The sequence below is a fragment of the Spinacia oleracea genome, chromosome 5 (assembly GCF_020520425.1).
Source record: "Spinacia oleracea cultivar Varoflay chromosome 5, BTI_SOV_V1, whole genome shotgun sequence".
In the NCBI taxonomy this organism is placed as follows: Eukaryota; Viridiplantae; Streptophyta; class Magnoliopsida; order Caryophyllales; family Amaranthaceae; genus Spinacia; species Spinacia oleracea.
The window spans coordinates 1,469,457-1,497,234 of record NC_079491.1 but is presented as its reverse complement, the minus strand read 5'-3'; the positions used below and the strand labels follow the sequence as shown (position 1 = coordinate 1,497,234).

At 36.9% G+C, this 27,778-nt stretch overlaps 2 protein-coding genes and 1 pseudogene across 4 annotated transcripts; 2 read left to right on the top strand and 1 right to left on the bottom strand.

Moving 5' to 3' along the window:
• Positions 1 to 1,189: 1,189 nt before the first annotated feature.
• Positions 1,190 to 12,565, top strand: LOC110777305 (vacuolar protein sorting-associated protein 52 A). 2 transcript variants are annotated; one of them, XM_021981914.2, is made up of 19 exons: positions 1,190 to 1,435; positions 3,204 to 3,261; positions 3,809 to 3,904; positions 5,154 to 5,255; positions 5,634 to 5,717; positions 6,207 to 6,287; positions 6,515 to 6,658; positions 7,059 to 7,150; positions 7,500 to 7,581; positions 7,680 to 7,862; positions 8,725 to 8,840; positions 8,945 to 9,003; positions 9,417 to 9,517; positions 9,601 to 9,651; positions 10,174 to 10,353; positions 10,439 to 10,573; positions 10,659 to 10,733; positions 10,892 to 10,949; positions 11,933 to 12,565. In XM_021981914.2, exons 1-19 carry the CDS (start codon positions 1,374 to 1,376, stop codon positions 12,235 to 12,237), a joined length of 2,064 nt encoding a protein of 687 aa, XP_021837606.1. In that variant the 5' UTR covers positions 1,190 to 1,373; the 3' UTR covers positions 12,238 to 12,565. The 2 variants fall into 2 exon arrangements, with proteins under 2 accessions (XP_021837606.1, XP_056684110.1); XM_056828132.1 differs by having other exon boundaries at positions 1,201 to 1,435; positions 3,809 to 3,884.
• A 1,078-nt stretch (positions 12,566 to 13,643) lies between these two features.
• LOC110777298 (uncharacterized) lies at positions 13,644 to 23,707 on the top strand. Of its 2 annotated transcripts, XR_008921264.1 has the most exons (4): positions 13,644 to 13,962; positions 14,653 to 14,750; positions 16,897 to 17,977; positions 22,954 to 23,707. XR_008921264.1 is itself a non-coding variant. In XM_056828834.1 (3 exons), the coding sequence occupies exons 1-3, from the start codon at positions 13,849 to 13,851 to the stop codon at positions 17,471 to 17,473; spliced, it is 789 nt and encodes a 262-aa protein (XP_056684812.1). In that variant the 5' UTR covers positions 13,644 to 13,848; the 3' UTR covers positions 17,474 to 18,145. The 2 variants fall into 2 exon arrangements, 1 of the variants encoding a protein (XP_056684812.1); XM_056828834.1 differs by lacking the exon at positions 22,954 to 23,707 and having other exon boundaries at positions 16,897 to 18,145.
• Positions 19,816 to 22,516, bottom strand: LOC110776070 (berberine bridge enzyme-like 22; annotated as a pseudogene).
• Positions 23,708 to 27,778: the final 4,071 nt, after the last annotated feature.

Below are 27,778 nucleotides of genomic sequence, written 5' to 3'. Positions count from 1 at the left end.
AAGAATTGAATTGCCCACAACAATTCCCGAATCTTGTTCAAGCTCAATTTCGTTAACACCCCAATATTCAAACTAAATGGCTTGAATTGAGCGTAAAGATAAGCCGTGAACTCCCTGTAATTGCAACTAAACAGGGGTTTTAACATAAATTGATTGAATTGTTGATCCTCTGTAGGTCTTGCGAGCGCCGGAAAGACTCAACCTCCTTTTGGTTCTCCACTTTGCAAATCTTCAGCGTGACGTCACCGAAGGGGAACACGTTGCCGTTGTAGTACGACGCCATTTCTGAAGCGTGGATGAGTTGGTGAGCTTCGACCTCCCCAATGCAAGAGTCGGTGGTGGTGTCAAACCCGTTTCGAACTGAGTTGCTCAACCCGCCCGAGGTTGGTGGTGGAAAAATGGTGCTCGGCTTCATAGTGTTGTTGGCGATGAACTATGGGCGGTGTCGTGAGAAATGGTGGGTTTGGGTAGAAATGGTGGGTTTTGGGTGGTATCGTGAGAAATGGTGGGTTTTTGGGTGGAAATGGTGGGTTTTGGGCGGTGGAAATTGTGGGTTTTGGGTGATGGAAATGTCGTAAATTGGTTGCAATAAAGTGGCAGAGGAAAAATAAGGGTAGAGGTAAATTGACGATGAAGACCAGCCCAACCTGTCAAACGGGTCGGGTTGTAAAAAAATATTTTGGTTTCAGTTTAAATCGGGTCGGTCATCTTCGGATTCGGGTTTGCAAAAGCTTGTTCAGTAATCAAAATTTTTGGGATCTGTTCGACCCAACGGGTATTATATTTCATTAATTTAGATAATAAATATACCAAATACGGGTAAAAAATTACAAATTTTCCTACACGAGTTTATATTTAGTCAAATTCAACCATTATGACATATAATTCAAATTAAATCATATTACACCCAACAATAATAAAAATAACGTGTTTACTATGCTTAAAATTTCTCATAATCTCATCTATTACTATAAATATAATGATTTTCAATCGATCAGGTAAAAAACGAGTTCGGTTAGATTTTGACCCATAACTTTTCGAGTTGTTCGAGTTTGGATAAAATCGGGTTACGTGTGGTCACAAAATCTCGTTCAAAACTCAGTATTTTCTGGTCGGGTTCGGGTTGATTTTCGGGTCGGGTTGATTTTTGACCGGTCTAAAATAAGAAGATAATTTTTAATCGAATTGTAAGAAAAAAAACACACACTTACTCACGAATCCTCTGCTTCTTCTAGCAATTTCCAACCTCTTGTTTTTTACCCAAATCAAATTGAAGAACAAATAAGAAGATCAATTGGAAAGGATTCCGGGAAATTCAAACATTTTCCAGAAATCGAATTGGGGCAAATTCAACTGAACCCCACTTGACCCAGATGAAGGTGCTTGATTTAGGGGCCTTTGTTGGAGATTTATCCATGGAGGACGATGGTGCCAGGTAACATTCTCTCTCCTACTTTCATCTAATCCTTCTTTTTGGTTACTACAATTTGTAACCTTGATCGCTTTTTAGGAAATGTGCAATGTGATTCAAACAAGAACTTAAGTCTGTTTTGTGATTATCAAGTTAGTTATTCGATCAACGGATCTGGGTTATGGTTAGATTTTGAATGTATAATTTCTTGATCACACATTAAACTGAAACGTTAGTGTCTGCTTAATCCCCAATTGTAAAGGTGAGCTTTCGAATGGGCAGATTAGATCATAGTAAGAGAACATTAACAGGAGGTCTGGCAGTATAATGCACATCATGTTCCTGTGTGTATAATCTTAAATTTGCTTCAAATCAATGGTTGATAACTTGATACTGAGTAGTTGACATGATCCTTTATTGTTGGCGTCGTGGCTATGAATGGTGATTGCAGTTTGTAACAACAATATGTATGTGGGAGTGCTTGTTAATGCAAAGAAATTAGTGGCAGCTTATTGTGAAAATTTGGTGGAAAAAATGATTGCAAAGATCAAGGTTTGAAGCTCTAGGTTACAACTTATTAACTCAGTAATGATCAGTATAATGTACTAGTCTTAAATTTTTGTTTTGCCTAAGTCCGTTTACAAGATGATAAATGCTACTTAATTACTTATAGATCTTTCCTATGGTATGGGAATCACAATACTTCGGTATGTGGCTTGGGATAATCTGTGTAAGCCTAAGAAGTTTGGTGGGTTCGGTACTTGGAATGTGATGCTTCGGAATAGAGCAGCCTTGGGAAAAACAAATGTGGAACATTGCGAGGAAAGCTGACAACTTATTAAGGTGAGATGGGTCAGTGAAATTTAAATCAAGGGAAAAGATTGGAAGGACTACCAAGCTCCGAGTAGCTCTAGTTGGCCTTGGAAGTGTGTTTGTAAGGCTAAGTATGAGTTAAGCTCGGCTTTACCAGGTGATAGGTGGAGCTCAGGGCCCAAATACAACATAAGCAGCATATATTCTGAGCTAAATGGTCAGGGGCAAAGATTACAATGGTGTAAAATGGTGTGGTGCAGATTTTCTGTACCTAAACACCGGTTCATACTGTGTTTGGCTATGTTTGGGAGGTTGCAGACAATACAAAGGTTGCACCACCTTCAGATTAGTAACTCTGATCTATGTACTATGTGCGACAAGGAGGTGGAGTCTCACAATCACTTATTTTCAACTGTGAATTCAACAAGCAATTAATTCAAAAACTTAAGGGATGGCTGCAGAATAGAGCTGATATTAGTGACTTCTTTGTTCTTCTTCGATGGATAAACAAGAGAACTAGAAAGTCTCAATTCTGGAAGCATGTAGCTAGTGCTGTTGTTGCTGCCACTGTGTATGTGATTTGGTGTGCTAGGAATGAAGCCTTATGGGAGTTTAAGGTGGCTAGTGTGAGCACGGTAGCTACAAGGGTTCAGGGGATAAGAAGTATAATGAGTAAGAACGCCGCTCAACACGAAAACAAATGGTTTGAATCTTTGTAAATGAGTGTTTTAGCTTCTGGTACATTTTTTTGTTGGGTAAGCGGTATTTTTGGGGCTTTAGGTAGGAGGGGTCTTTCCTAGAAAGGTTTTCCTCCCTTTCAAGTACTCTCTATGGTGTTTGTGCTTGATTGATAGGAATTTTCTTACTTGCCAAAAAAACAAACAAACAATACATATGTGTAAATGTTACCTGGCTGCCTTTCGTTTTTGTTAGTATAAAATATGTGACAGTAGTGACACAACATGTGCTTATTTTTCAGTGACGATGTGTCGCTTGAAGGGCTACAACAAGAACTGGAAGAATGTGTAAATGATGATGTAAGGCTCTATGTGTTTCTGAATTTCTTTTATGAGTTTACAATTTCCCATGTTTTTAAGCAATATTCTCCTTGATTGCTTCTCAAACAGTGAGGTTTCGGATGATGGTCTGACAAACTAGATGATATCTTACATATGGGACCTTTTCTTAGTTTTTCAAATACAATTTTTTAATTTCTGCTAGTAGTTGGAATGGTTCTGTGAACGGTTTTGTTTTTGGCATATGATTCTGATGCCATAAAACTTTAAAAGCACTGTTCCTCTAAATATCTTTTTCAGTTTTTGAAGAAAACCTGGACCGAAGTTACCCTTGGTTCGGCCCGAAATTGGATAATTACATTTGGAAGACAGAAAAAACAATTTGCATTTTGTTAATACGAAGTAATTTTTATCCTGGCATTGTCAAAAACTCAAAACAAAGAGATCTTACTAGTCAATGTGCTGATATCTCCTCTTTTCAGCTCTTGAGTAGTGGCACTGTATTTGTCACATCATAGTTTGCTTTTATCCTTTGCATTTAATACCAGTGTAAAAAAATTCCATGCAGGTGGTGGCTAACATCTTGTCGAAAGGTATTAAACTACGAGACTATACAAAGACTGTCGAGAAGAACCTACGTGAAGGTGAATTAGATTCTATTCAGGTTTGTGTCGTTTTGATTGCATGTTCAGGCAACCTTTTTGTTTCAGTCATCTCTTCTCCCCTTGATTGGCATTGCTAGTGGTAAGTAGATTACACGTTATTAGATCTTATTTTGAGTTGGATGTGATCATCCTAAAAGGCTCTATAGTAATATTTTTCATGTATCCTAAATCGTGCATGGTAATATTAGAAACTACTTCAACTTCTGTTTTTAAGTTGTTTTTGTAAGTCAAACGGTCAGAAAAACTTGTCAGATATGTAAAAAGATATTTAGATGTGGAATAATCGATCCTCAAAAAATGTGCTGATGGGAGTTAGTGTACATGTATACACTCAACAACAGAGTCCAATATCTTAAAATACATGTTTAAAGGTATTGGTCTGCTATTTTCATGTAAATCCGTCTCTATGAGTGACTCTGCTACAGGTTATATAAGCATTTATGCAAGTGTTATTATATTTGTTGGATGCAATTGCTGCATCCTAAAATATTGTATCTCAAAGCAGAATATAAACGATGGCCTATCTATAACTCATTAATGGTAGGAATACTACGGGTATTTGATGGGAAACTGAGGTACTCTAGGGTGTATGTAGCTGACCTAAATAAACGGTTCTCCTAGTTAGTAATATAGGTGAAGTTGTCCCCTCTGTGTCCAACGTTATGTCTCTTTGTATGTGTATTCCTTTGTGTCCCTAAGTTGTGGTCTTGATCTTTTCAACAACTTGATGGACCCTTCTACCCCTTGTTTGCCGATTGTGTTTTTGGTGTTTTTCCTTGACTATTCCCCTCCTCTCAAAATGTATTATCTGCAAACTTGTGTATACTGTCATACTGCTGATCTACCATGTTGATTTGTTAAAGGTAAAGTTTTGAATATGAATCTCCCTTTTTCGGATACCAATGAGATCTTTTGTTTTGATGCTTCTGGGTTTGCAGTTTTTCCGCTTTCAAGTGAAAATTATGGCCTGTAAAAACTGAACTTTTAGTGGTTTGAGCAAATAATGGATGATGCAAGGACATGGCATTCTGGCCAAACATCACGACAAACATCTTCCTTTTTTTCTACTGTTGCCAGTCATATTGGAATTGGTTGATATACATTGATAATAATTGAAATAGATTGCTTGTTGCGCTTGTTATTTTAATTAATTTTCCATCAGAAGCAACTTGATTTCGCTCCTCATTTACTCTTGAGTCTGTTTACTTGATGAAGATTACAAGGTTCTGTGCTGTCTTATCCGCGCAGGATTATATAAAAGAAAGTGATAATCTTGTCTCGCTTCATGATCAAATTCGTGACTGTGATACCATCTTGTCACAGATGGAGTCCCTTCTTAGCGGATTTCAGGTAAGCAAGTACTTCATGAAACTAGTGTTTATTTCCATAGGTAAATTTGTGAAGTTGTTTGTTTATCTGAAGTGTGGGTGTGAAACATCAATCACCAATCCTTTGCTTTTAAAAAAAAAAAAAAACTCCTTGCTCTGCCGTGTTCTCATGTGTTGTGTTTTTCGGTCATTTTCACGAGCTTTCCTTTAGTGAGCAGACTATTCTTTTTCTGGAGAATATATTTCCTTTATCACGTTGAATCCAAATTCTTTATACTTCAATTTGTTATCTTTTGGTGATCTGTAATGTATGCACTATGCTCACATAGTCACACCTTGTAACCTTAACCTATTTTTTTTAAAAATATTTTTGTAACAAATTTCTCGTTGATTTGAGCAGGCTGAGATTGGTTCCATAAGTTCGGACATAAAAGTTCTCCAAGAGAAGTCAATGGACATGGGCCTGAAGCTGAAGAATCGCAAGGTATAATGGTTTAATCATTAATGAGTACATCTTTCTGAATTCAGACTATAAGCTGTCAGTTATCCTGAAATTGGTATATACTCATAGTACTCCTTATCTTCTGGATTTGGAACTCGTATTAGCAGATATCACATATTTGTATCAACTACAGAATGCAACTGATTATGTTTTCAGTTTTGTACTAATATTTATTGAGAATGAATTGATTTAATTTCCTTTTCCCTCTTGTATTTCTTATTATTTTTTCTAATATATCATGGATCCACTATTAGAAAAGCTTATATGCATTTATTTCTGTTCACTCCAAGTACTTGCTCAAGTCAGATGTTTTGTTCAATGGTCTAATTACTCTAATATTTTTCATTCTTTCCTGTTTTAACTTTTCAACGTCTGTTGTGGGGTCTTTGTTCACCTCATTGTTTTGTTGTCTGTGTTATATATAACTCAATAGGAAGCTGCTGATGTTATTTGTATGTTTCCCTTTAACAGCTGGCAGAATCGAAGTTGGCCAAATTTGTTGAAGACATTATAGTCCCACCAAGGATGGTTGATATCATTGTCGACGGTGAGGTACATATCCTCTACTACATGTGGATAATGGTTTGCATAACTTTTTATGAGAGTACATGTCATTGACATTGGCTTAAAAAGTTTGTTAGTAGCAAATCTTCACTTGGCTAGTTATGTAGTTCATGGTGCTCCGTCTTGCTTTATTGATATATAACTATGTATGTGCAACTTGTAGTGCTTCAGTTGTTTCATGGATGCAGTAGAGCTTATATTTTATTTTAATTCAGGTCAATGAGGAGTACATGAGAACATTAGAGATACTCAGTAAGAAGTTGAAGTTTGTGACTGCCGATTCAACGGTGAAGACATCAATGGCCTTAAAAGATGTCCAACCTGAGTTAGAAAGACTCCGGCAGAAGGCAGTTTCCAAGGTTTTTTATCTTTATTTTTATTTTTATAATTGATCAGTAACAATAAGGCAATATGCATTCCTATAATTCATTTAAGTTTATGAAGCCAAAATTCTCAGGTGCATCTTTCAAGTTTGGGATCTTATTGATGTGTATTATTCAGAAAACACATGCATTGATTTCTTGAATGGCACGTCATTCTGTTAAGATGCTCTTACTGTCAAATTTGTAGATTGGTGACCATTTTGATGCAAGGACTTGCAAAACCTTTTATCCGGGTTTATAACATTCTTGCTCACAGGGAAACTATTTTGAAATTAACTGCATTTACTCCATATTTTAGCTATATAGTGTACTTACTTTTTTTTCTTGAAGCTCATCACTGCTTTTATAAGTGATGGATGTGTTTGCGTCTTTGTAGGTTTTTGATTTCATGGTTCAGAAGCTTTATGCGCTGAGAAAACCTAAAACAAACATACAGATCCTTCAACAAAGTGTTCTTTTGAAATACAAGTGAGTGCTGTCCGTCAAAGTTTCTTATATTCCTGATAAATTCCAGAGAACATAACTTTCTGCACTTCTCTTCAGTGAAATTCTTCTCTTTTCATCTGTTTGATCTGTTTAACTTATTCATGATGCAATAACTTGTTTTTTTTATACTTGATATCCGTGACACAAAATGGAATATACGTTCGCTTAATGTGTTTGATTAATTTGTTGTCTTGAATGACAATTCTGAATCTTAAGTTATATAGTGTGAATATTTTCATCATTTGTTACGCTTTGAGTGGTATTCCTAGAATAATTTTGTTGGGATGTAAGTAAAGTTCATGCAGAATGATATTTGAATGTTAACATGCAGGTACGTTATTGCATTTCTTAAAGAACATGGCAAGGAGGTGTATACAGAAGCCCGTGCAGCTTACCTTGATACAATGAACAAGGTGAATATTGACAAAAACAGTAGCTAGTTGAGCCCCCAAAAGTTGTAAATATTTTCCTTTAACAGGTCATTAAAATCTCAGGTTTGCCAATGTAACAGGTTTTGAGTGCACATTTCCGTGCTTATATACAAGCCTTGGAGAAACTGCAGCTTGATATAGCAACGTCCAATGATTTGATTGGTGTTGAAGCCAGAGGCACCAGTCTCTTCTCAACCAGAAGAGAGCCTTTGAAGAACCGTTCTTCTGTTTTTTCTCTGGGGGATAGAATACACATTTTAAAGGTTTGTTCTATAGTGACTTTTTCATGGTTACTTCTCATTAGCGGTTTGGTGTTTTGATTATTTGTTGCTGTCTGGTGCATTTTTTTTTCCTGAGTGCTTGTTGTACGTTTAGATCTCCATTACTTGTTTTCTCATACTTGTAGTGGTTTAGGCAGAAGTGTGAATTGCTTGATGGTTCAAACGTAGTTGTTATCACTTATCACTGAAGTTAGGCACTGCTTTTCATTTCACTAAAATTTTTATCCTAGTTTCTACCAAAATTTGCAAAAGCTGATTTTGAAATATTTATGGCATTAAAAGGATGCTTTTATGCCTGATAAGTTCCCTTGTTTCATCCCATTGAAGTGCGAGCACTTATCTTGATAAGAGTTTATTTTATGTGTTTTAGACTTTGAGAAATATTTTGGGCAAAATATTGCAGCTGTCGAATTCATACGCGGACTTCCCTTTCAATATAATAATGCAAGGCAACTGTTTAATAGTTGGCAGTTGCTTTACTACTCTGGTGTAAGAGCGATACAGTGTATATTATTCCTCCCTACATGTTACGTGCAATGGGACTTACAGTTTTGTTCTTCTTATTGTTGTTTGCCCCTAACTCTTATTTTCAATGAATTTATGCATTACATAATAGTACGATTAAAACTCACAGCATACCATTTATCTTTTCAGAAGAGAGCTAATTTGTAGATTAGCTCTTTGTTCATTGAGGTTTAGCAAGAGAATTCCTGTTACTGCATTTGTCTCCTTCTCTTATAAACTTTATATTCTGTTGGCTTTTTGTCACGATTCTATCATTTAATGCTGGAATGTGTTATTTGCTTGATATTGACCAAACCTTTTAAATGTATGCCGCCTTCAGGAAATTGATCAACCTGCATTGATTCCTCATATAGCAGAAGCAAGTTCTCAGAGATATCCTTATGAAGTTCTTTTCCGGAGCCTGCATAAGCTCTTGATGGACACTGCCAGTTCTGAGTATGCACCAGAACGCCAATTTGCATAATTACACTTTAATGACGATTACTTCTGTTTGAGTTTTTTTGTAATGGCGTAGCTTGATCAAACCTGTTACCTTCCAGGTATCTTTTCTGCGATGAATTTTTCGGGGAAGAGTCCTTGTTTTCTGACATATTTGCAGGTAGTCATCCAGGTTATTCATTTATTTAAAGAATTCCAGTAATGGTGATATCCTGAAAAAAAAATATCGTGTGAATCGGGATTAGCAGGGATTAGTTGGTAGATTTAAGACATTCTACATTATTAGCCACATTAAAGATTTAAGAGATAAAATAGTCTTATCCACGTATGTCATTGACCCGTTATGTGGGACAAATGAGGTTGAACTTTTTGTTTTTTCAAGCAATCAACTAATCAAGTTGTTATCTCTCAATTGGAGTAGAAGTTGCGTCTTGGGGGGTATTCTGGAGTTTTGCAATGGGAAAGTATTGTATGAATAGGGAAAAACAAGGAAAATTGAAATAGGGATACGAAATAAGTTACTCTGTGCAAGGTATCATCCCTTTCACTAATAAAATTGCTCCGTTCTGGCAGGTCCATTTGCAGTTATCGATGAGCACTTCAACGCAATCTTGTCAAATTCTTTTGACGCCATCGGCCTAATGCTCATGATTCGCCTTACCCATCAGCACCAGGTACTCATCTATTACACCTAATTACCATTTTCTTGTATACCTGTGACTGCTATCATATCAATTGACTCTTATCTTTATTTCAGCTTATCATGTCAAGAAGGCGGATTCCTTGCCTGGACTCATACTTGGATAAGGTGTGTATTTCTTTTAAGTAACTTCTATTGCCATAAATCACTTAGGCTCCGTTTGGTAGGGTGTAAAACGTTTCCATGGAAAACGGTTTTCCCCTTTTCAATCATTTTACGTTGTTTGGTTTGGTAAGGGATGGAAAACAATTTTCCATAACTCCCTCAAAGGAGGAAAAACCTTTTCCATTTGCAAGGGAGGAAAACCACTTTTGTACCTTTCTTCCTTACCTCCCTCTCCCTTCTTCCCCTCAATCTTCACCATCTTCTTTCATTTTCTGTTAAGCAACCAAACAAAGGAAAATTAGTTTGATATTGTGTTTTCCATGGAAAATCATTTTGCACTGAAAACGTTTTACACCAAACCAAACAGAGCGTTAGTACAAAAGACTACCTCCTTTAACTGGAAGGTTGATTTCTCCTTTTTAAGTGCTTTGCATCAATATTTTTCTGCAACTTGAGCCTTCGAACTTCCTTGTTTCAAGTACAAGTACAACTTTATTGTTTCCTGGTACCTTTTTATGTGCCCAGGTGAACATTGCACTATGGCCCCGTTTTAAGATGGTATTTGACATGCACATCAACAGTCTACGTAATGCAAATGTGAAAACGTTGTGGGAAGATGATGTTCGTCCTCACTATGTTATGAGGCGTTATGCTGAGTTTACCGCTTCCCTCATTCATCTCAATGTTGACTATGGAGATGGCCAGGTCTGCTAATTTCTAATCCTAGCTCCAAGAATTCTCACCCCTGTAACCTGTGCAGTGTGAACAATTGCTTGCTGTTTCTTTTCAGCTGGAGATGAACTTGGAAAGACTTAGAATGGCAGTTGATGATTTGATTATGAAGCTATCCACACAGTTTCTTAAATCCAAACTGCAGAGTGTGTTTCTTATAAACAACTACGATATGACGATTGCTGTCTTAAAGGTGCGAGTGGTTATTTTGTTGATAGACAACCTGCTTCAACTGAGAGTCTCATTTCATAATTTATGTTGTTTTTGTCTAAATTTAGGAAGCTGGTCCTGATGGTGGTAAGATTCAAATCCATTTTGAGGAGGTTTTGAAGAGCCAAACGACTATATACGTGGTGAGTAGCCAGCATAAAGTTCTATGGATTTTACTTTTTTTGATGTTAAGAATTTTCATGTTAGCTCTCAATTTTTTACTTATTTGATTTTGTTTGTGGTTTTGACTCTGTAGTTTGATGTGGTTGCATGAACACTGATTGTTACGTTGTTTATACAGGAAGAACTACTGCTGGAGCACTTCAGTGATCTGATCAAGTTTGTGAAGACCAGGGCATGTGAGTATTTTGAGATGCAGATGCGTGTTTTCTTCGTCCAGTAAATTAAACAAAACTTCTGTTTCATAAAATAAAATAAAATAAAATAAAATAAACAGAACTGCTTACAAGTTATGATATGTTATCGCTTAAGCATTCCTGCATCCTAAATAATAGTAAAAACCCTAACAAGAAGATAAAATATGGGACAGAAGGAGTAAGAGTACCTGATTTTTTGTTTCGGTCTATGATATGAGTGCAATGGGTGTAAATTGTTTGGCAGCCGGCCATAAATGGTGTCAATGAGAATGAATTTGTATGTAAATTTGTAAAGGAAAATCAATATTCATTCCCATGGTAATGCTAGTTCCCTCAAAATTATCTCTTTTTCTTTATAAATTTCATTACCATCCATTATACCATCCATTGCCATTTGAGGAGTGGTATTAGGTGGGAATGGAAATTTATGAAGAAAAACAACAAGTTTGAGACAAAATTTCATTACCATGGACATCATGATGCTATTTTCTTGCCAAATTACACTTACCTTTATTTCCATTCCCACAATTTATTACCGGCTACCAAACAGGCCTTTAGTATACCTTTAATTTGAAAAGTGAAAACTCTAGATTTATACCAGTGATTTTGTGTGAATGCCCTTTGCTTACCATTGACAAAGAGTGATGCTATTTTCTTGTTATGAAATAAAACAAGTTTGAGACAAAATTTCATTACCATGGACATCATGATGCTATTTTCTTGCCAAATTACACTTAGATTTATTCCCATTCCGACCACTTATTACTTAGATTTAATCCCATTCCGACCACTTATTACCGGCTACCAAACAAGCCGTTAACCTTTAATTTGGATAAGTGAAAACTCTAGTTTTATACCGGTGATTTTTGTGTGAAATACCCTTTGCTTTTAATCTCCTTTGCTTCCTGGATACTAATTATAAAATTTTGAATTAATGCTGGTTTGTTTGGTAAATAATCGATTAGCTGAGGATCCAAGTTCGAGTTCTGAGAAGGCCATATCAGTCAATGAAGTTGAGCCACTCGTGAAGGACTTTGCTAGTAGATGGAAGGATACAATCGAGCTGATGCACAAAGACGTGATTACATCCTTCAGCAACTTCTTGTGCGGCATGGAGATTTTAAGAACATCACTAACTCAGTTGCTGCTTTACTACACACGCTTGTCCGAGTGTGTAAAGAAGGTGCAGGGTGGTTCTGCATTGAACAAGGATCTCGTCTCCATTCAATTAATTATTCACGAGATCAGGAAATTCTCGAGGACTTTCTAGGTAATTGAGTAGTAAAATGAATTACCCTGATAAAAAGAGATAGGAAGTTTCAAGATCTGTTGATAGTCTGAGTTGATTCTTATATTAGAAGTGCTCCTTAAAGTTCAGCTGCTGTCATGGAACCTTTAAATGCCTGAATGTTAATGGAGGAAAGAGGACAACAATACATCTTCTGAAGTTTTGTGTATTTATGCCATTATGGTATGTGTCCAATTTTGGGTTTTCGAATTTGTATGTAATGATTTTGAAGTTTACTTGTAATTATACTTACACAGAATCCTGTTATGAATCTGTGATGCATCTTGATCTGTGTTCAATCTTTCAGTCATTTCCTCCTGGTTCAGGTCTTGGGCCTTTTTCGTGCTGGGTCGGGTCGGGCCTCGGCCCGGCCCACAGCCATCTTATAGAACCACCTTGCTGCAACATCTTCCTAAGTGGAGTATGTATCATTTCACCCCTTTCTAGCTCCAATAATCAAAGATTAGTCCAAACTATTATCATGTTCTTAGATTAATTCCACATTTGAATTGATAGAGGATCATTTTAAAGAAAAATGACAAATAATGTGTAGAGGTGATCAAATTTTGGCCGGGCCGGGCCGGGCTTTAACACAAAAGTTCATGTTCAAACCCATAACTTTGGTACGAGCTTTTTGGGCTGAAAGGGGTTTTTTGGGCTGAAAGGGGTTTTTCGGGCTGGGCTCTGTTTGGGTCTAAAAATGTTGAGGTTTCCCAAACGTGCACTTTTTTGGGACGGGTTAAGTTTGTCAGCGGGCCGAGCTATAGTTGATCAGGTCTAATAATATGATTCTTTGATCATTTAGATCGTCATGATAATGTGAGTTGTTTTAATTTTAGGATTAATTTAATTGGACTATTAAAGTTTGGGTTTAATTCATTTTAAATTTTATTGCTCATAATAATTGTTTTATTTAAATAAATTAAATCAAGATTTGATCTAAACCAAAATCTATAGCATGTCCCTCTTCATAATTAGTTCATGACATGTGATAAAGTGGAGGGACAAGTTGATTTTCTTAAAAAGAAAATCTCCTTAGTGATCCGGAAAAAGAATCAAATACCAAAACTTGATTAAAAAATGAAGATGTTGATGATTATAATTTCTAAATGTGTTTTCAAATTTAGGTATTGATAAATAAAATAAAAAAGTACTAACTCGCAAAGTCGGTAAAAATCAATTACTTGCGATGTCTTAGCTCGTGTGACTCGTAAAGTCGGTAGAAATCAATTATCAGTGAGATCTTAATCTAGTGTTAATTTCGTGTAATTTGTAATTTATACTGTACTTGTAAATCATTCGCAGGTTAAAAAAAATTCCATAAAACCTTACTATTTTTTACAATTTTGCCTTTTATTTATTTTTATTTAGTTCAAATATTTCCAGAATTTCCCTTGTTGTTAAAGAAGCATGAGGGTTCCCCACTTCCCGCACCATATTTCCAAAATTCTATTCATCATTCACAAATCACAAGTCCCAGAAATTATCAGAAAACAGACAAATTAGAGGGATTTTGTTGAAGAAAAAAACAGGAAGGAAACATCCAATTCCCAGAAACCCAAATTAAAAAATTTAAAATTATTGAATAAAAAAATGGGATCAGAAACGAACTCGCCAACACCATCCCCAAGTGGGAAGAGAAGCAGAGATCCTGAAGATGAAGTTTACATTGACAATCTTCATTCTCATAAGCGTTATCTCAGTGAGGTCTCACTCTGCTCCTTTATTATTATATTCCAGCAATTTTAATTTGGATATTGATTGATTTTGTATTTATTGTATTGTGTGTAGTTGATTAAAAGTGTGTGTGTGACATTTTATTAAGAATGTTTGTGTGTAGCAAATGAAAAATTGTATTGTTTCGGAATTTATGATAGTATCCCTTTTAAAATTGCATAGTAAAGTTGAAGACTTTGATATGATGATGATGTTTGGGACAAAGGGTTTTGATTTATTTGCATAGTTTCTGGTAGTGTGGAGTTCAGTGCTTGTTGTTCTTCTTGATTTAAGGGTTTGAACATGGTGTAAATTTTTTAGATGATGGCATCAAGCTTGAATTGTTTGAATTGTTGTGTGTAGTTGATGAAAAGTGTGTGTGACATTTTATTAAAAATGTTAGTGTGTAGCAAATGAAAAATTGTATAGTTTCGGAATGCATGACAAAATCACGTGTTAGTAACTCGATATGTTATTATACATAGCAGCCCTTACCTTAAGGAAAGGTGTGTCAGTTTCCCTTTTAAAATTGTATAGTAAAGTTGAAGACTTTGATATGATGATGATGATGTTGGGGGCAAAGGGGTTTTGATTTATTTGCATAGTTTCTGGTAATGTGGAGTACTTGTTGTCTTGTTCTTGTTGATTTTTGAGGGTTTGAACATGGTGGAAAATTTTCAGATGATGGCATCAAGCTTGAATTGTTTGACAGTGGGAGACCCAATTCCTGATAATTTGTTGGATTCTCCGGCGAGGTCTGATAGCATGTTCTATTCAAGGTGAGGTGCAATTTATTGTTTTTTCGGTTGGATTTCATATATTGTGTGTTCATGTATCATCAATAACCATTCTCTTCTCTTCAAATTACTTGAACTCTGCATTTTATAACGGATATCCATGTTAGATATTTGATATTCTGACTTGAATGTGGGCACTTGAGGGTTCTTCTATTTTGTAATTTGATCGAGTCTCGTACCAGTACATATATCTGTGAATTATGTGAACTTTGGATGGATATTAATATTGCTTGTAATGTGCATTATCCTGATACTTGTCAATGTTTAAGAATGCAAGGTGCTGACTAATTGCTGTGTTCCTGAAAGTATGTATAGTACAAAGTACTAAGTACTTTTTAGACTTTTTGTTGAGGAGAATTGGTATATCGTCCTCTGGAACTTTCGATCAGTGGTGTAGATGTTCATCTGCATCAGGAGTGAAATTTTCATTTTTTTTTAGCTAAAGGCAAAGTTAGGTATTTTTTATGGTGCAAACGAGGGGCCGGCCGCTGCTAGTCTCTAGTAGTAATAGGGGTAGGCGATAACTCTTTTGAGAGAAGAGACGATTAGGTCTTTTCTCTTTGAGTGAGAAAAGTTTTTCTTTCAGAACCTTAGACTTCGAGTTGTGCGGAGAGGAATGTAAGAACTCTTGTCCTTACTTTACGAGGATACCCTAACTAGATTTGAATTATTCCTCTAGTCCTCCCTATAAAAACCAAAAGAAATTTCTTGGATATTAAACAGGGCTAAGCTACCTCTTAAACATCCTCATTAATTATCCTATCAAGCTCCGGAGGAGGCCCTTGCAAAATAATGACGTTACAGGCTTGTTCAACCCTTTATTTGCTAGCCTGTCCACAATTATGTTTGCCTCTCTATCCCATCAAAAAAATAAAATTTGTTTGCCTCTCTATAGCAATGCTCAAGGAAAACTGTCCATTCTGATCTCTTAAAAGCTCTTGCTGTAGTTAACATCAATATTCATTTTTTAGCATTCTTTGACTTCTCTCACTATAAATCTTAATTACCCTTTTGTGGAAGCAAAGCTTCCATATCAAGTCAAGTCCCTTTTAGAGGGCCATAAGTTGGTCTTTTGGAGAGTTGAAAGCTCTAAATTTAGCAATGATGGCTGATGGAAAAGCCCTTGAGTATTCCTTACAATGCCGTCACTTCCAGCCAAATGTGGACTTCCTTCACTTCACTGTTTACCTTTAGAGCCACCCAGTCAGTTGGCAGTGCCTGGCCATGTATCTCTTTCCAATGAAGAATTCTTCCTTCAACAAGCTTTTTAATTTCTTCTATACAGTCTCTCAAAAACAGCAAAGGGATCAATGGGTTATTCCTTTGCTTATGTAAAACATGATAGTTAATTTAGATGTTGAAATCTTTATTTGTTCATGATTGAATTTTTTATTTAATCATGCTACAACAGTGCAAAAATCATCTGGATTTGCAGCACATGAGTGCATCAAATTACCCTGTCAAAATTGCGAGCTAGTGGTTTGTTAAATACCAAAAAAGTTCCAAGTTTTTTGCACACCCTCCTGCATTATAATGTTGATTGGTGTGTTATATTAGCCTTGCAATGGCAAGCTTGAGAACCGCTCCACCTTTTTTGTACCATGATCAGAATAAGACACAGTAAATTTTGATTCCAATTTTTGCCTTTATATGCACAGCTTACATATGGCCAGGGAAAAACAATTAGATAACAAACTAATACTTCGTATTTGAAAAACAGCAGCAGTTGTATAACTCAATTATGGTCTTTTCAAGCCGTTGCAGTGCAACTTCTGCATGATCAATTTTACAATACACTGTTTTCTAATAAGGTCTTAATTCTTTTTATGGGGGAAGGCAGCACACCTGTACCAAAATGGTGTCAGCTTATTCTTTTGTGCTATATTTTGTTGTCCTGTAGCTGAGTACTGAAGCATCATGGTTTTTCGATGTTAGAAATTGTATCTCAATGTGATATGTCAACAAGCAAAATGAAATTCTTAGGAAGTTGCTATATTTGAATGTGTGTGTGTGTGTATGTGTGAATTTTTTCTTTCCCTTGAAACCCTAATCTGTATGGCTATACCACGAGTTTTGAGTTCTTTCTAGAAATGCTTGTTCCTAACATCTGGATAAAACTTCATTGCAGAGATGAGATGTCCTTACAGTATTCACCCATGTCTGAAGACTTAGATGATGCACGATATTATGAGACTCCCATGAGTGCCTGCTCATCTCAATCTGAAAGTCGTCCTACTAGTCCTGTCTCTCCATATAGATATAAACCAGTCGGTGCGTTCTGTCCTAGTCCTCCTCCTAGCACCTCACAACCTGTAAATGGATGCAGTACCTTCTCATCAGGTTCTTCTCAACCTCGACAGAGAGGTTCAGATACCGAAGGAAGATTCCCTTCTTCACCGAGTGATATATGCCACTCAGGTGACTTAAGAAAAACGGCACTTTTACGATCTGTACAGATGAGATCCCAGCCTTCGTGCTCATCAACATTTGATCTAGGCCTAGGGTTTACTGCAGCTCAAGAGGTAATGCAGAATGTTGAATCTGAAACTCGATCCTGCTCATTCTTGAAACCTTTGGATGATGAACGGGTGTACCATGATCATGATGAAGGATGTCCTGTAATGCCTTCTTCTGAGCCTATATTTGATGAAGGAAAGGATTCAATGGGATTGACTATGAGCGAGGGAGAGAGATCTGTGGAGTAGATGTCATGTGAAATTGCTTTATTGACGTCAATGCTAGGTGTCTGAAGCATTGCTTTAACCCGGATCGAACGCGACCTGAAGTTACTTAGAGAAACCCGAACCCGACCTGAATCGAACCCAAATGACCTGAAATCGACCCGATTTGACCCATTTATCATATTTTGTAGTAATATTAAGTTTTACAATATTTCTAATATTTTTTCACACAACCCGAAGTCGACCCGAAACCAAACCCAAACCCAAACCTGACCCATTGACCCGAACTGCCACCCCTAATGTACGGGCCATGTGTGAAATTGTTAAGATCGTTGGCGCAGAGTTATTTACTATGAGATTGTTGGTGTATATATCTATCAGCTGACGACATATCTGAGACTCTCAATGCTGGAACAAGTTGGTTACCGCACCCCTAGATCCGAGTTATAACAACAGCCTAGTATCTATTGCATCAAGGTTTGATCTGGAGACGTCCACAACTTTACATCTACGCGGCTGAACACCTAGGTATGTGTGTAATTGTAATTAAATATCTAGCTGTAAGGTCGCTCCTTGTTCAAGTTCTCAGACACGTAAGTTGAATTATTCTTGTTTGTTGCTGATACGAATCATCATTTTGACTATTGAAAGATCCTGTAAGTTCAATCCCATTTTGTCATTTCTTCTCTTTGGTTACTGCTCTGTTTTCTGTTCTGTTTTTGGTTTATATCTTGCAAAAGATGACTTGGGAACTTCAGTGCTATAATATGTCCGGTTTTCTTTTTCCTGTCTATCATGCTGATAAAACATGTTATTCTCACCACCAGCTTAGACATTAAGACATATATTGAACATCTATCTGACATTTATGGCAAATTTTCTTGCTTTAAAACCCTCTGTTTTATTTCTGTAAAGAACTGATATTTTTGTGCAGAATATGTAATAATCTGATTGATTGATGAACGAATACAAAATTTGATACAAAAGTAGTGACTTGAGGCCACCAATCTCCAGATTTAGTGATTTGAGTTTCACCACTCTCCAAAGCCTAAGCTTAACTAATTTCTGAACATGCCTCTCATAACCTAATGTGCCCTTATTTATAACCATTCTACTACACCTGCCTAATTTGTCTTCTACCTAATATTACTCACTACCAGTCTTTGACTTTTTGTATCTTATGATGGTAGCTGAATATAAGACTAATATGTACCTAGCTATACATACAACCTAGGCTTTATTCTGCTCAATTGGATAACTTATGTATTAATTTTGATCTCTCTAAATGAGCAAAAACATAGCTGAGCTAGGAAAAGTTAGTGACTTAGGTGTATAGTGGAAACTGCAGCTGAACAAGTGTTACCTAATTCTCTAATCACCTCTACGAACCGCGAACCCAAAAAGCGAATTATAACATGAAAATGGTACATTTTTTGTCTAATTTAGCAAATTAGGTAGCGAAATGCGTACCCGTGTCGAATCTCATACTAGCGAATCAGGTGCGGTTTACGGAATTTGGTGCTCAAGCTTGTTAATGATTGATATAAGATGGCTTGAGCAGGTTTTGGATTAGGGATGGAAGAAAAATATGAATGTGCATAACGGCAGAAGTTCCGTTTTAAAAAATGTGATTATAGATGGTTTGGGACATGTTACTTTCAACTTCACTGATGTTTGTTGAGGTTGTGTATCAATTTGAGCAAACTTTTGTTCAGCTGTTCAGTTAATTCTGGGAAAATATCAGAAACCAGCAGATCTGCAGTCTGAGGGGATTATAGCTTTAATTAGAAACACCATGATATATGTTCAACCTTCTGGTAAGGGAAAAGTTTAGACCTTAATGGATCTGCACCAGAAGTGAAATAGGAAGTAAGGAGTACAAGTTTGAGTATTATCATTCCTACCCTGTTTTTTCTTTTTGATGAGTCGGACAACGATTATAAATTATAAATTGTAAATTTGTCAATAAAAGTGTAAAGCATAAACCAAACCGTATTAATGCGGTTTGGTTTGATTCGGTTCGGTTTGGAGACTAATACTGTCCGGTTTGGTTTGGAAAAATGTCAAATTGTAAGCGTATTACGGTTTGGGTTGGATTTTGTCCCAAACCGAACCGTGTTCACCTCTAGGTCAATTGCTCGCTCCCCTCAAAATAAGGTGGTTACTTTCTTTCTTTTTTTTCCTTTTTGAGGGTTAATTACTACTCCCTCCGTCCCAGAGTTGAGAGTTTGACACCTAGGGTTTTCTTAATGTGCCAGAGCTAAGTTTACACACTATTTCTGGTAAGATTTTCTGTTCTACAAAGATAACTTCCAGTTTTTGGCATCAATTCACAATTTCACATATACATGTTATTGCACTGGGAATTAGATACACAACTGACACAAGTCCTCCTGTGTTTTCTCCATTTAGCTAAAAGGAGGAATACTCTGCTCATCTCTGAAGAAATTACTTGGATCAACACCTCTTTTCGCCTTAGCCAACCTCTCGAAATTATTCTTAAAGTATCTAGTACCCCAAACCCTAGCTTCCATATAGCTTGTACTTCCATTAATCCCATTAATACCCAAATCAAGGTCTCTATAATTAAAATAAGCTGTTCTTGGAGATTTAGAAACATATGGAGTCATAAACTTATGAAGACTTCTCATCCATTGAATATGCCGTTTAGCTTCCTCGACCTCATTCACCTTCCACTTCACTATATACTGTATATTGTATAGGTTTCCTCTTCTATGAGGGAAAGCTATTTGGGTTTCTGGTATGCGGTTCATTACCCCGCCAAGTGGTTCCATCACCATGTACGCCTCGTTTACCTGTAAGTGCCTCTCCCAAACTTGTTGAAACACAGTTTTTGGTATGACTTTGTTTACAAAGTCTGATTTGCCCTTGAAGTAGCTCTTGTAGCTCTTGTAAAGTTGATGATCTCTTTCTAGGAGAACTTCCCTTGACGTGCCGCTTGGGTGCCCGGCAAAGTATAGGACTGACTCAATCCAACTGATTTCTTTGCAGTCTTTTGCTTCTAGTCCTAGTTCAGGGAAGCTTATCTTCATTAATGGGATTAGGCTGTTTTTGCAAGATAGAGAAATTTGAATAATGTTAGGTTTCACTATGGAAATAGGAAGAATGAAACATGCATTTACTTCTATATTACTCCTTTATTCACTCTTTTTAATACTTACAATTATCAATAATGTTACATAGTTTCTAGTTTTAGAGAAGTTGTTTTGACACACCCACTTTGAGTATACAGGAAATTGCGCTTTACTCTCATAAAGATGTGCCAAAATCAGTTTTTCTAGTTTTTACTAAACTTTAATCACTCGTGTTAAATCTTTGACTCCTTGTTATGTGGTACATTTTAGGAGTTTAGATCAAAAGCATTCAAAATTTTTAGAAAATGACAACATTAGTAGTCGAGTCTAAGAGCAATATCAAGGGGTCTTGTCTTAAGACTTTTCTCATATGTCATGTCAGCTTTCCACTAATATTTAAAATTAATTAAATTTTGTTAAGAGTTCTTCAAACTCATCCAAATTTAGCTCTTCACCCCTCAAATTCATTTAAAACATCTCAAATACTATGTTTTTTTTTTATTTAACTCACACATTGAGTCTTAAGTTAAGTCTTGGTTTTCAAGACCTCGATTTAAGAGTTTGTTAAGACTAACCCACTTCAATGCTACAAACTGATATGTTTAAGACTAGGTGGGGCATATGTTATGTCAGCAAAATTCAAGTCTTAAGACTTGGCGCTGATGTTGCTCTAAGTGCCATAGTCTATGTGCACAAGTAAGCAGGTGTATGAACTAAGCAGACTTGTAGAATGTATGTTAGTACTGATACCTCTGAATATTCCCAAGAAACATAGAGTTGAAAGAAGCTTGAACAGTTTTCTTTACCCCATAACTTCCACCACCCAAATTCTGAACTATGACCCTAATGAACAGATCTTCAGGTAACTTATCTGCAATCCGCTGCCATCGATCAATGAGCTTATTAGCTCCTTGTTCAAGAGTTTTGTATACTGTAAAAACTGTTACGGTAACTGGAACTGGAACCAACTTAATCTTCCATGCAGTAATCACCCCAAAACTTGCCCCTCCACCACCTCTAATAGCCCAAAACAGTTCCTCACCCATCAACTTCCGGTCTAAAACCCGCCCGTTCACGTCAACTAACCGAGCATCCACCACGTGATCTGCTGCCAAACCGTACTTCCTTGTCAGAGGCCCGAACCCACCTCCACTGATATGTCCCCCAACTCCAACAGTAGGGCAAACACCGGCAGGGAAACCATAGGTGTTAGTTTTCTGTGCAATGTTGTAGTAGAGCTCCCCTAGTGTTGCCCCGGACTGAACCCATGCAGATTGATCCTCCATGTTGATTGTGATCTCTCGAAGGTGGACGAGATCGATTAGGACGAATGGAGTCCTGCTCAGGTAAGATAGGCCCTCGTAGTCGTGTCCTCCACTCCGAATTCTAACCTGCAGTGGCGGATCTTGAACAGTTTTGATAGGGGGACAGTAGAAGAATTAAGGAGTATAGTATGTAATTTATACAATTATATTAAAACTTTAGGGGGGGCAGAACTAAAACTACACTACGAAAATAATTTGGGGGCCCGGGCCCACCTAAAGATGGTTGTGGCCCGACCGGGCTGGAACAGGCACGAAAAAAGCCCGGCATGAGCACAAAGTCGTGGGCCGCGTCTGGGCCGCATTTTTTGGAAAAATCACGACAAAGTACTCTAAATTTAGTAAAATTAGGCTTAGGCACGACGGCCTGCAGAGTGGGCTTGACATGGGCCCGACCCAGCCCGTAGCCATCTTTAGGCCCACCCCGGCCATCAAGAAGATCCGTCATTGCTCACCTGGAAGCCATGTGCTCTGCTGCAGAGGACAGCGACTCCGATCTCGGGTTCCTGAGTTGGGGTGACTATGTACAGAGGTTTGGTGGCTAAGGTGGAGTTCAACCACCTTGGGTTCTGCTGTGATTTTTGCAACAGGGAGGAGTATAAGGCTGATTCTCTTGTATAAACAACACTATTAGAGTTTTTAGTTGACATGCATTGAAGAAAATCTTTCGAGATTATTGGTTTTATATATAGTAAGAAGATCATAAACACGAAAACTGTTAATCTCAGTGTTGATGAAAAAAACTTAAGGTTATTCATCTGATCTTTTAGTTGCTGATTTATATTTGGATGACAGATATCTGAAACACTACTCCTAGTTAATTCAGATGTTTATGTATATGTTTGAGGATTGAGTATTATATGATAAGAACACAAGTTCAGTTGACAGCATAGTTTACGAAGAAGTTATATATGATGTGATCAAAGTTGTATTTTTATAATGTAATGCTGAAGTTTGAGAGTTTGAGCTACATTTTTCTGAACCTGCTGTACGGCTGAATACCTAGTTTGCTGTACTTTGTTAGTGATCTACTTGTAGTTTATGCCTTGCATGTGTGTAATTTTTTTTTTTTTTTTTTTTTTTACAGGTAAGAAGAAATTCTTTGGGCTACCCTCGTACAGGGCCCATCCAGAGGCCCATTACAAGCCTTACACCCCCTCCCCCTCCCCCTCCCCCTCCCCCTCCCCAACTTAAATCCCAAGCAAATGTTTGGGGTAGGAATCGAATCCTAGACTATGCTAGGGAAGAAGGGAAAGCTCACCAGTTGAGCCAACCCCATAGGGAAAATCTTAGACGTGTCGGTGTCTGGCTCTCATGTATATATAGACAACACGTGTTACATATACAATTATGGTAGTAATACCACGAGGCACGGTCTTATGCGCTACTGTGCTATCCCTTGCAAGTCGTGCATACATGAATCTAAGAAATCCGGAGCATATTGGTGCACAATCGTTCACAACCAGGAACGATTGTGCTACCTCACTTGCACGAACGGTCGTGCATGAAGTGTAGATGCACGACCGTATGCACAATCGTGCTATTGTTCATCTGCGTTATGGATGCAACAATTGGATTCGATCATCTTCCAACATTTCAATTCAAGTCCAATATAATTTCTTATATTTACTCTTTTATTTACTTTACATTTCATTAATACTACATCCGTTTCAAAATGGTCAAGAGCCAAGGAGAAATTAACGACCCAAATTTTTGTCAATGACATTGGGGTTTTTGTTAATTCTTTCGCATTTTGCAATTGTGTTTTTCGGTTTATGACTTTTCACTTATATTTTAATTCTTTTTTTTTTAATCTTATATATCACTCACCTTTTTATGCACTCGTTTTTACATTATCCAAATTTTATTATATTCACACATTTTTTACACACCCTTTCACTTTTATTTTAATATTTATGTAACCGTAAAAATCATTATGAAATAGTGGTAGTACAACATACTGATGACGATACTGATAATACTCGGCCGCCGCTAATCATTAAACCTTTTGTACTCATATGCTTAGTAGTAATTAGCTATGGTTCGAACACCAAGAGTGGACAGATAAATGTTGACACGGGTGGAGATCGAACCTCTACTCGATCGATAAGTTGTTGATCAAATAAACATGGTCAAAGTCACCGACTGGTAACGTAACTGCACATAAATAATTTAACCTGGACCAAATTAATAGACAAGAAGCACAAGAATTGAATTAAACAAAACGACGACGTGTAGAAAATGCATAGTTGCATGAGCTTTCGTTGTTATGTAATCAATGTAATACCCAATTGTTCCTCGTAACTTTTTGAGGTACAAATGGCATGAAATCCATTTTGCAGCCTAACAATAATTTGCATGTTTGAGGTACAAATGGCATAAAATCCATGTTCGTGTTGCGCCGGTTTTGGTCGTGTTATCGTGTCAAACACTACCAGCTCTATACTCGGTCGTCTATAATCTTTGAATCTTTTGGACTTGTATGCTTAGTACCACCTACGTTTCTAAATGATATTTACACTTTCTGTTTTATTCGATCTGCTTCATTTTTTTTTTTGGTGTTAGCAATCGGTTCACCCTTAGGGCTACTCCGGGTTCAGGGTGAATTCTAGGTGGATTGGTTCCAGTCCCCTTCCAATTGTTGTTGCGGGGATCGAACACGGGTTTTCCCTACCAAAATCAGCCTCAATCACCACTGAACCAACAAGCAATTGTTCTTACTTTGTGTTTCATGTTATTTTTGGACATGAACATTAGATAACCAACTTCTTGGAGAGACACAATTGACTGCATTAATCTCGGTACGTAGCCACCCCGCCCACAGAATTTAAAGAATCTAAAGGAGCATGAGTCATATATTCTACTGAACGTCGTTCTTGCCAAGATTGTATATCTTTTTTCAGGCGACTCAAGTACAAACCGTTTGGACCTCTTAGCGGTTCTATATTATCTTACCCTTCGTACCCCCACAGCGTTTATAATTCTTCACTCAATTTCTCTTAATTTATCCATATTTCATTATATCCACCCAATCCTAGATCGAGGTCGAGCCAAAAATGAATTAAATAAAACAACGACGTGTAGATAATGCATAGGTGCATGAGCTTTTTTTTGTTGTTGTTAGCACCCGGCTCACCCTTAGGGCTAATCCGGAATCGGGGCGAGTTTTGGGTGGATACGTTGTAGTACGTCCCCTCTCAATTATTGTTGCGGGGGATCGAACACGGATCCTCCCGACCAAGTTCAGCCTCAATCACCACTGAACCAACAAACGATTGGTATAGCACTATAGCTGCATGAGCTTTCGTTGTTATGTAATGAATGTAATACCCAATTGTTCCTCGTAACTTTTGGGGTACAAATGGCATAAAATCCATTTTGTACCCAACATGTTGAGTCTTCTCACGAGCCACATGCCAATCTTTTTATTTTTCCTCTACTAAATTAAATGCTATCACCTTCTTCACAACCAAGCTTAATTTATAGCTAGCTATGGAAATTGGATCCGATCCTTTATTGTTTATGAGCAAGATCTCGTGGTCCATTCCTCCAACTAGCCGACCGCGCGCTCCCTAACTTATTAAGATTGTGTCCTTATCGACTTATTTTGACTTATATCATATAAAATAAGTTTAAACAAGTTCAGCTAAATTCAAATTAATTTAGATAAGTGTGGTTAAATTCAAATAATATAAGTTCAGAAGAATAAGTTTTTTTTGACATTTTCACACATATATAAGTTTTTTTCCAGATATAATAAGTTCGAATAAATTAAGATAATATGAATTTAGAAACAATAAATCGAATGGAACGAGGCCTCGGTTCATACAGTTCAAACAAAATAAGTGGAAAAGAACGGAGCTTAAATTTATACCAAGTATATATAGTATTATGAAATGAATCCAAACTAACGTAGCACATAGTAATATCTTCTGAATAATGAATATAATGCATGGACTCGATTTGTGAATAATATATAGGTCACACACACAAGTGTAATGGGATAATAATGTCATCTAACTAGATTGAGCTACATGGTTGAATTTTGGTTTTTCGACTTGACACTAGTCACTACACGATAAAATAATTACTCGGGTATAAGATGAAGCTAACATTTGTGGGGCATGTCAAGCCCACTTGTAAAGTATTGAGCCGAATCGTGCTGAAATTTTCAAAAATGTGGCCCAGACACGGCCTAAACCCACGTGCCTTCATGTGGGGCCGAATCAAGTTGTCGTGTCTACATCTATTTTACTCAATTTAACGTGTTTTGTCGTATTTTTTCAGAAAAGAAATGCAGCCCACGGCCCAAATTCCGTGCTTGTATTAGACCGTGCTTTTTCCGTGTTGAGTCAGTGTCATCTTTGTTGACATGCATGTATGAATTAATTAACTTAAGTACCATTTCATATAATCATATTACGCTTCATATTGTTAAGTTGACTCAAAGAAAGAAAGAAAAGTCAAACATAGACTTTGAAGAAGGATATGAATCTATGATACTACTAGTCATACTACCACATTGCTACGGCAATTCACAAATTGACAAAAAAAAAATGTACTTATTAGTACGTAGTACTAATTAAGCATCGTACACATAGCCATTTGCTAACATTATTGCACATGAAGAGATCTGAACAAATCAATGTGCTTAGTACTACTTTACGTCGCAGTTGTTAGGCGGTAATAAACAGAATCAATGGTAACGGGTTTATATGTACTTCTCATGTCCTATTTGATTAGTTTCTCGCAATTGTAAAAGAGAGACGGTTCTGGGACCGAAAACAGGTAAAATTTTCCCTTTTACTGTATGTATCAATAACATTAGGTGTTAATAAGCAGAATCAGTGGTAACGAGTTTATATATAATTTTCAATACCTCTTCAATCATTTTCTCGCTATAGGAAAAGAGAGACAGCCTTGGGGTAGAAAGCAGAAAAGAGACAAAACGTTCTCTTTTACTACAGGTATCAATAACATTAGGTGGTAACAAACAAAATCAAAGGTAACGAGTTTATATGTACTTTTCACGTCCTCTTCGATCTCGCGTGCAATAGGAAAAGAGAGACGGTCTTGGGGCCGAAAGCAAAAAATAGACAAAATGTTCTCTTTCACTACATATATCGATAACATTAGGTGGTAATAAACAGAATCAGCGGCAACGAGTTTATACATACTTTTCACGTCCACTTCGATCATTTTCTCGCAATAGGAAAAGAGAGACGACATTGGGGCCGAAAGCAGAAAACAGACAAAGTACGTTTGCTTTTAATACAGGTATCAATAACATTAGGTGGTAATAAACAGAATCAGTGGTAACGAGTTTATATATAATTCAAGTCCTCTTCAATCATTTTCTCGCAATAGGTAAAGGGGCGGTCTTGGGGCAGAAAGCATAAAATTGACAAAACGTTCACTTTCAATACAGTATCAATAACATTAGGTGGTAATAAACAGAATCAACGGTAACGAGTTTATATGTAATTTTCAAGTCATCTTCAATCATTTTCTTGGAATAGGAAAAGAGAGACGGCCTTGTGGCAGAAAGTAGAAAACAGACAAAATGTTCTCTTTTACTACAAGTATATCTATAACATTAGGTGGTAATAAACATAATCAGTGGTAACACTTTTATATGTAATTTTCAAGTCCTCTTCAATCATTTTCACGCGATAGGGAAAGAGAGATGGTCTTAGGACAGAAAGCAGAAAACAGAGAAAACTTTCCCTTTCACTACAGGTATCAATAACATTAGGTACGTGGTAATAAACAGAATCAACGGTAACGAGTTTATATGTAAATTTCAAGTCCTCTTCAATTATTTTCTCGCGATAGGAAAAGAGAGACGGTCTTAGGGCAGAAAGCAGAAAACAGACAAAACGTTCACTTTCACTAAGGTATCAATAACATAA

Bases quoted from the DNA above. Each gene is read 5' to 3' on its own strand.
- LOC110777298 (XM_056828834.1), top strand. From the start codon at position 13,849: ATGGGATCAGAAACGAACTCGCCAACACCATCCCCAAGTGGGAAGAGA. The intron at 13,963-14,652 runs GTCTCACTCTGC...GAAAATTTTCAG, and splicing joins ATAAGCGTTATCTCAGTGAG to ATGATGGCATCAAGCTTGAA. The intron at 14,751-16,896 runs GTGAGGTGCAAT...ACTTCATTGCAG, and splicing joins GATAGCATGTTCTATTCAAG to AGATGAGATGTCCTTACAGT.
- LOC110777305 (XM_021981914.2), top strand. From the start codon at position 1,374: ATGAAGGTGCTTGATTTAGGGGCCTTTGTTGGAGATTTATCCATGGAG. The intron at 8,841-8,944 runs GTATGCACCAGA...GTTACCTTCCAG, and splicing joins ATGGACACTGCCAGTTCTGA to GTATCTTTTCTGCGATGAAT. The intron at 9,518-9,600 runs GTACTCATCTAT...TCTTTATTTCAG, and splicing joins GCCTTACCCATCAGCACCAG to CTTATCATGTCAAGAAGGCG.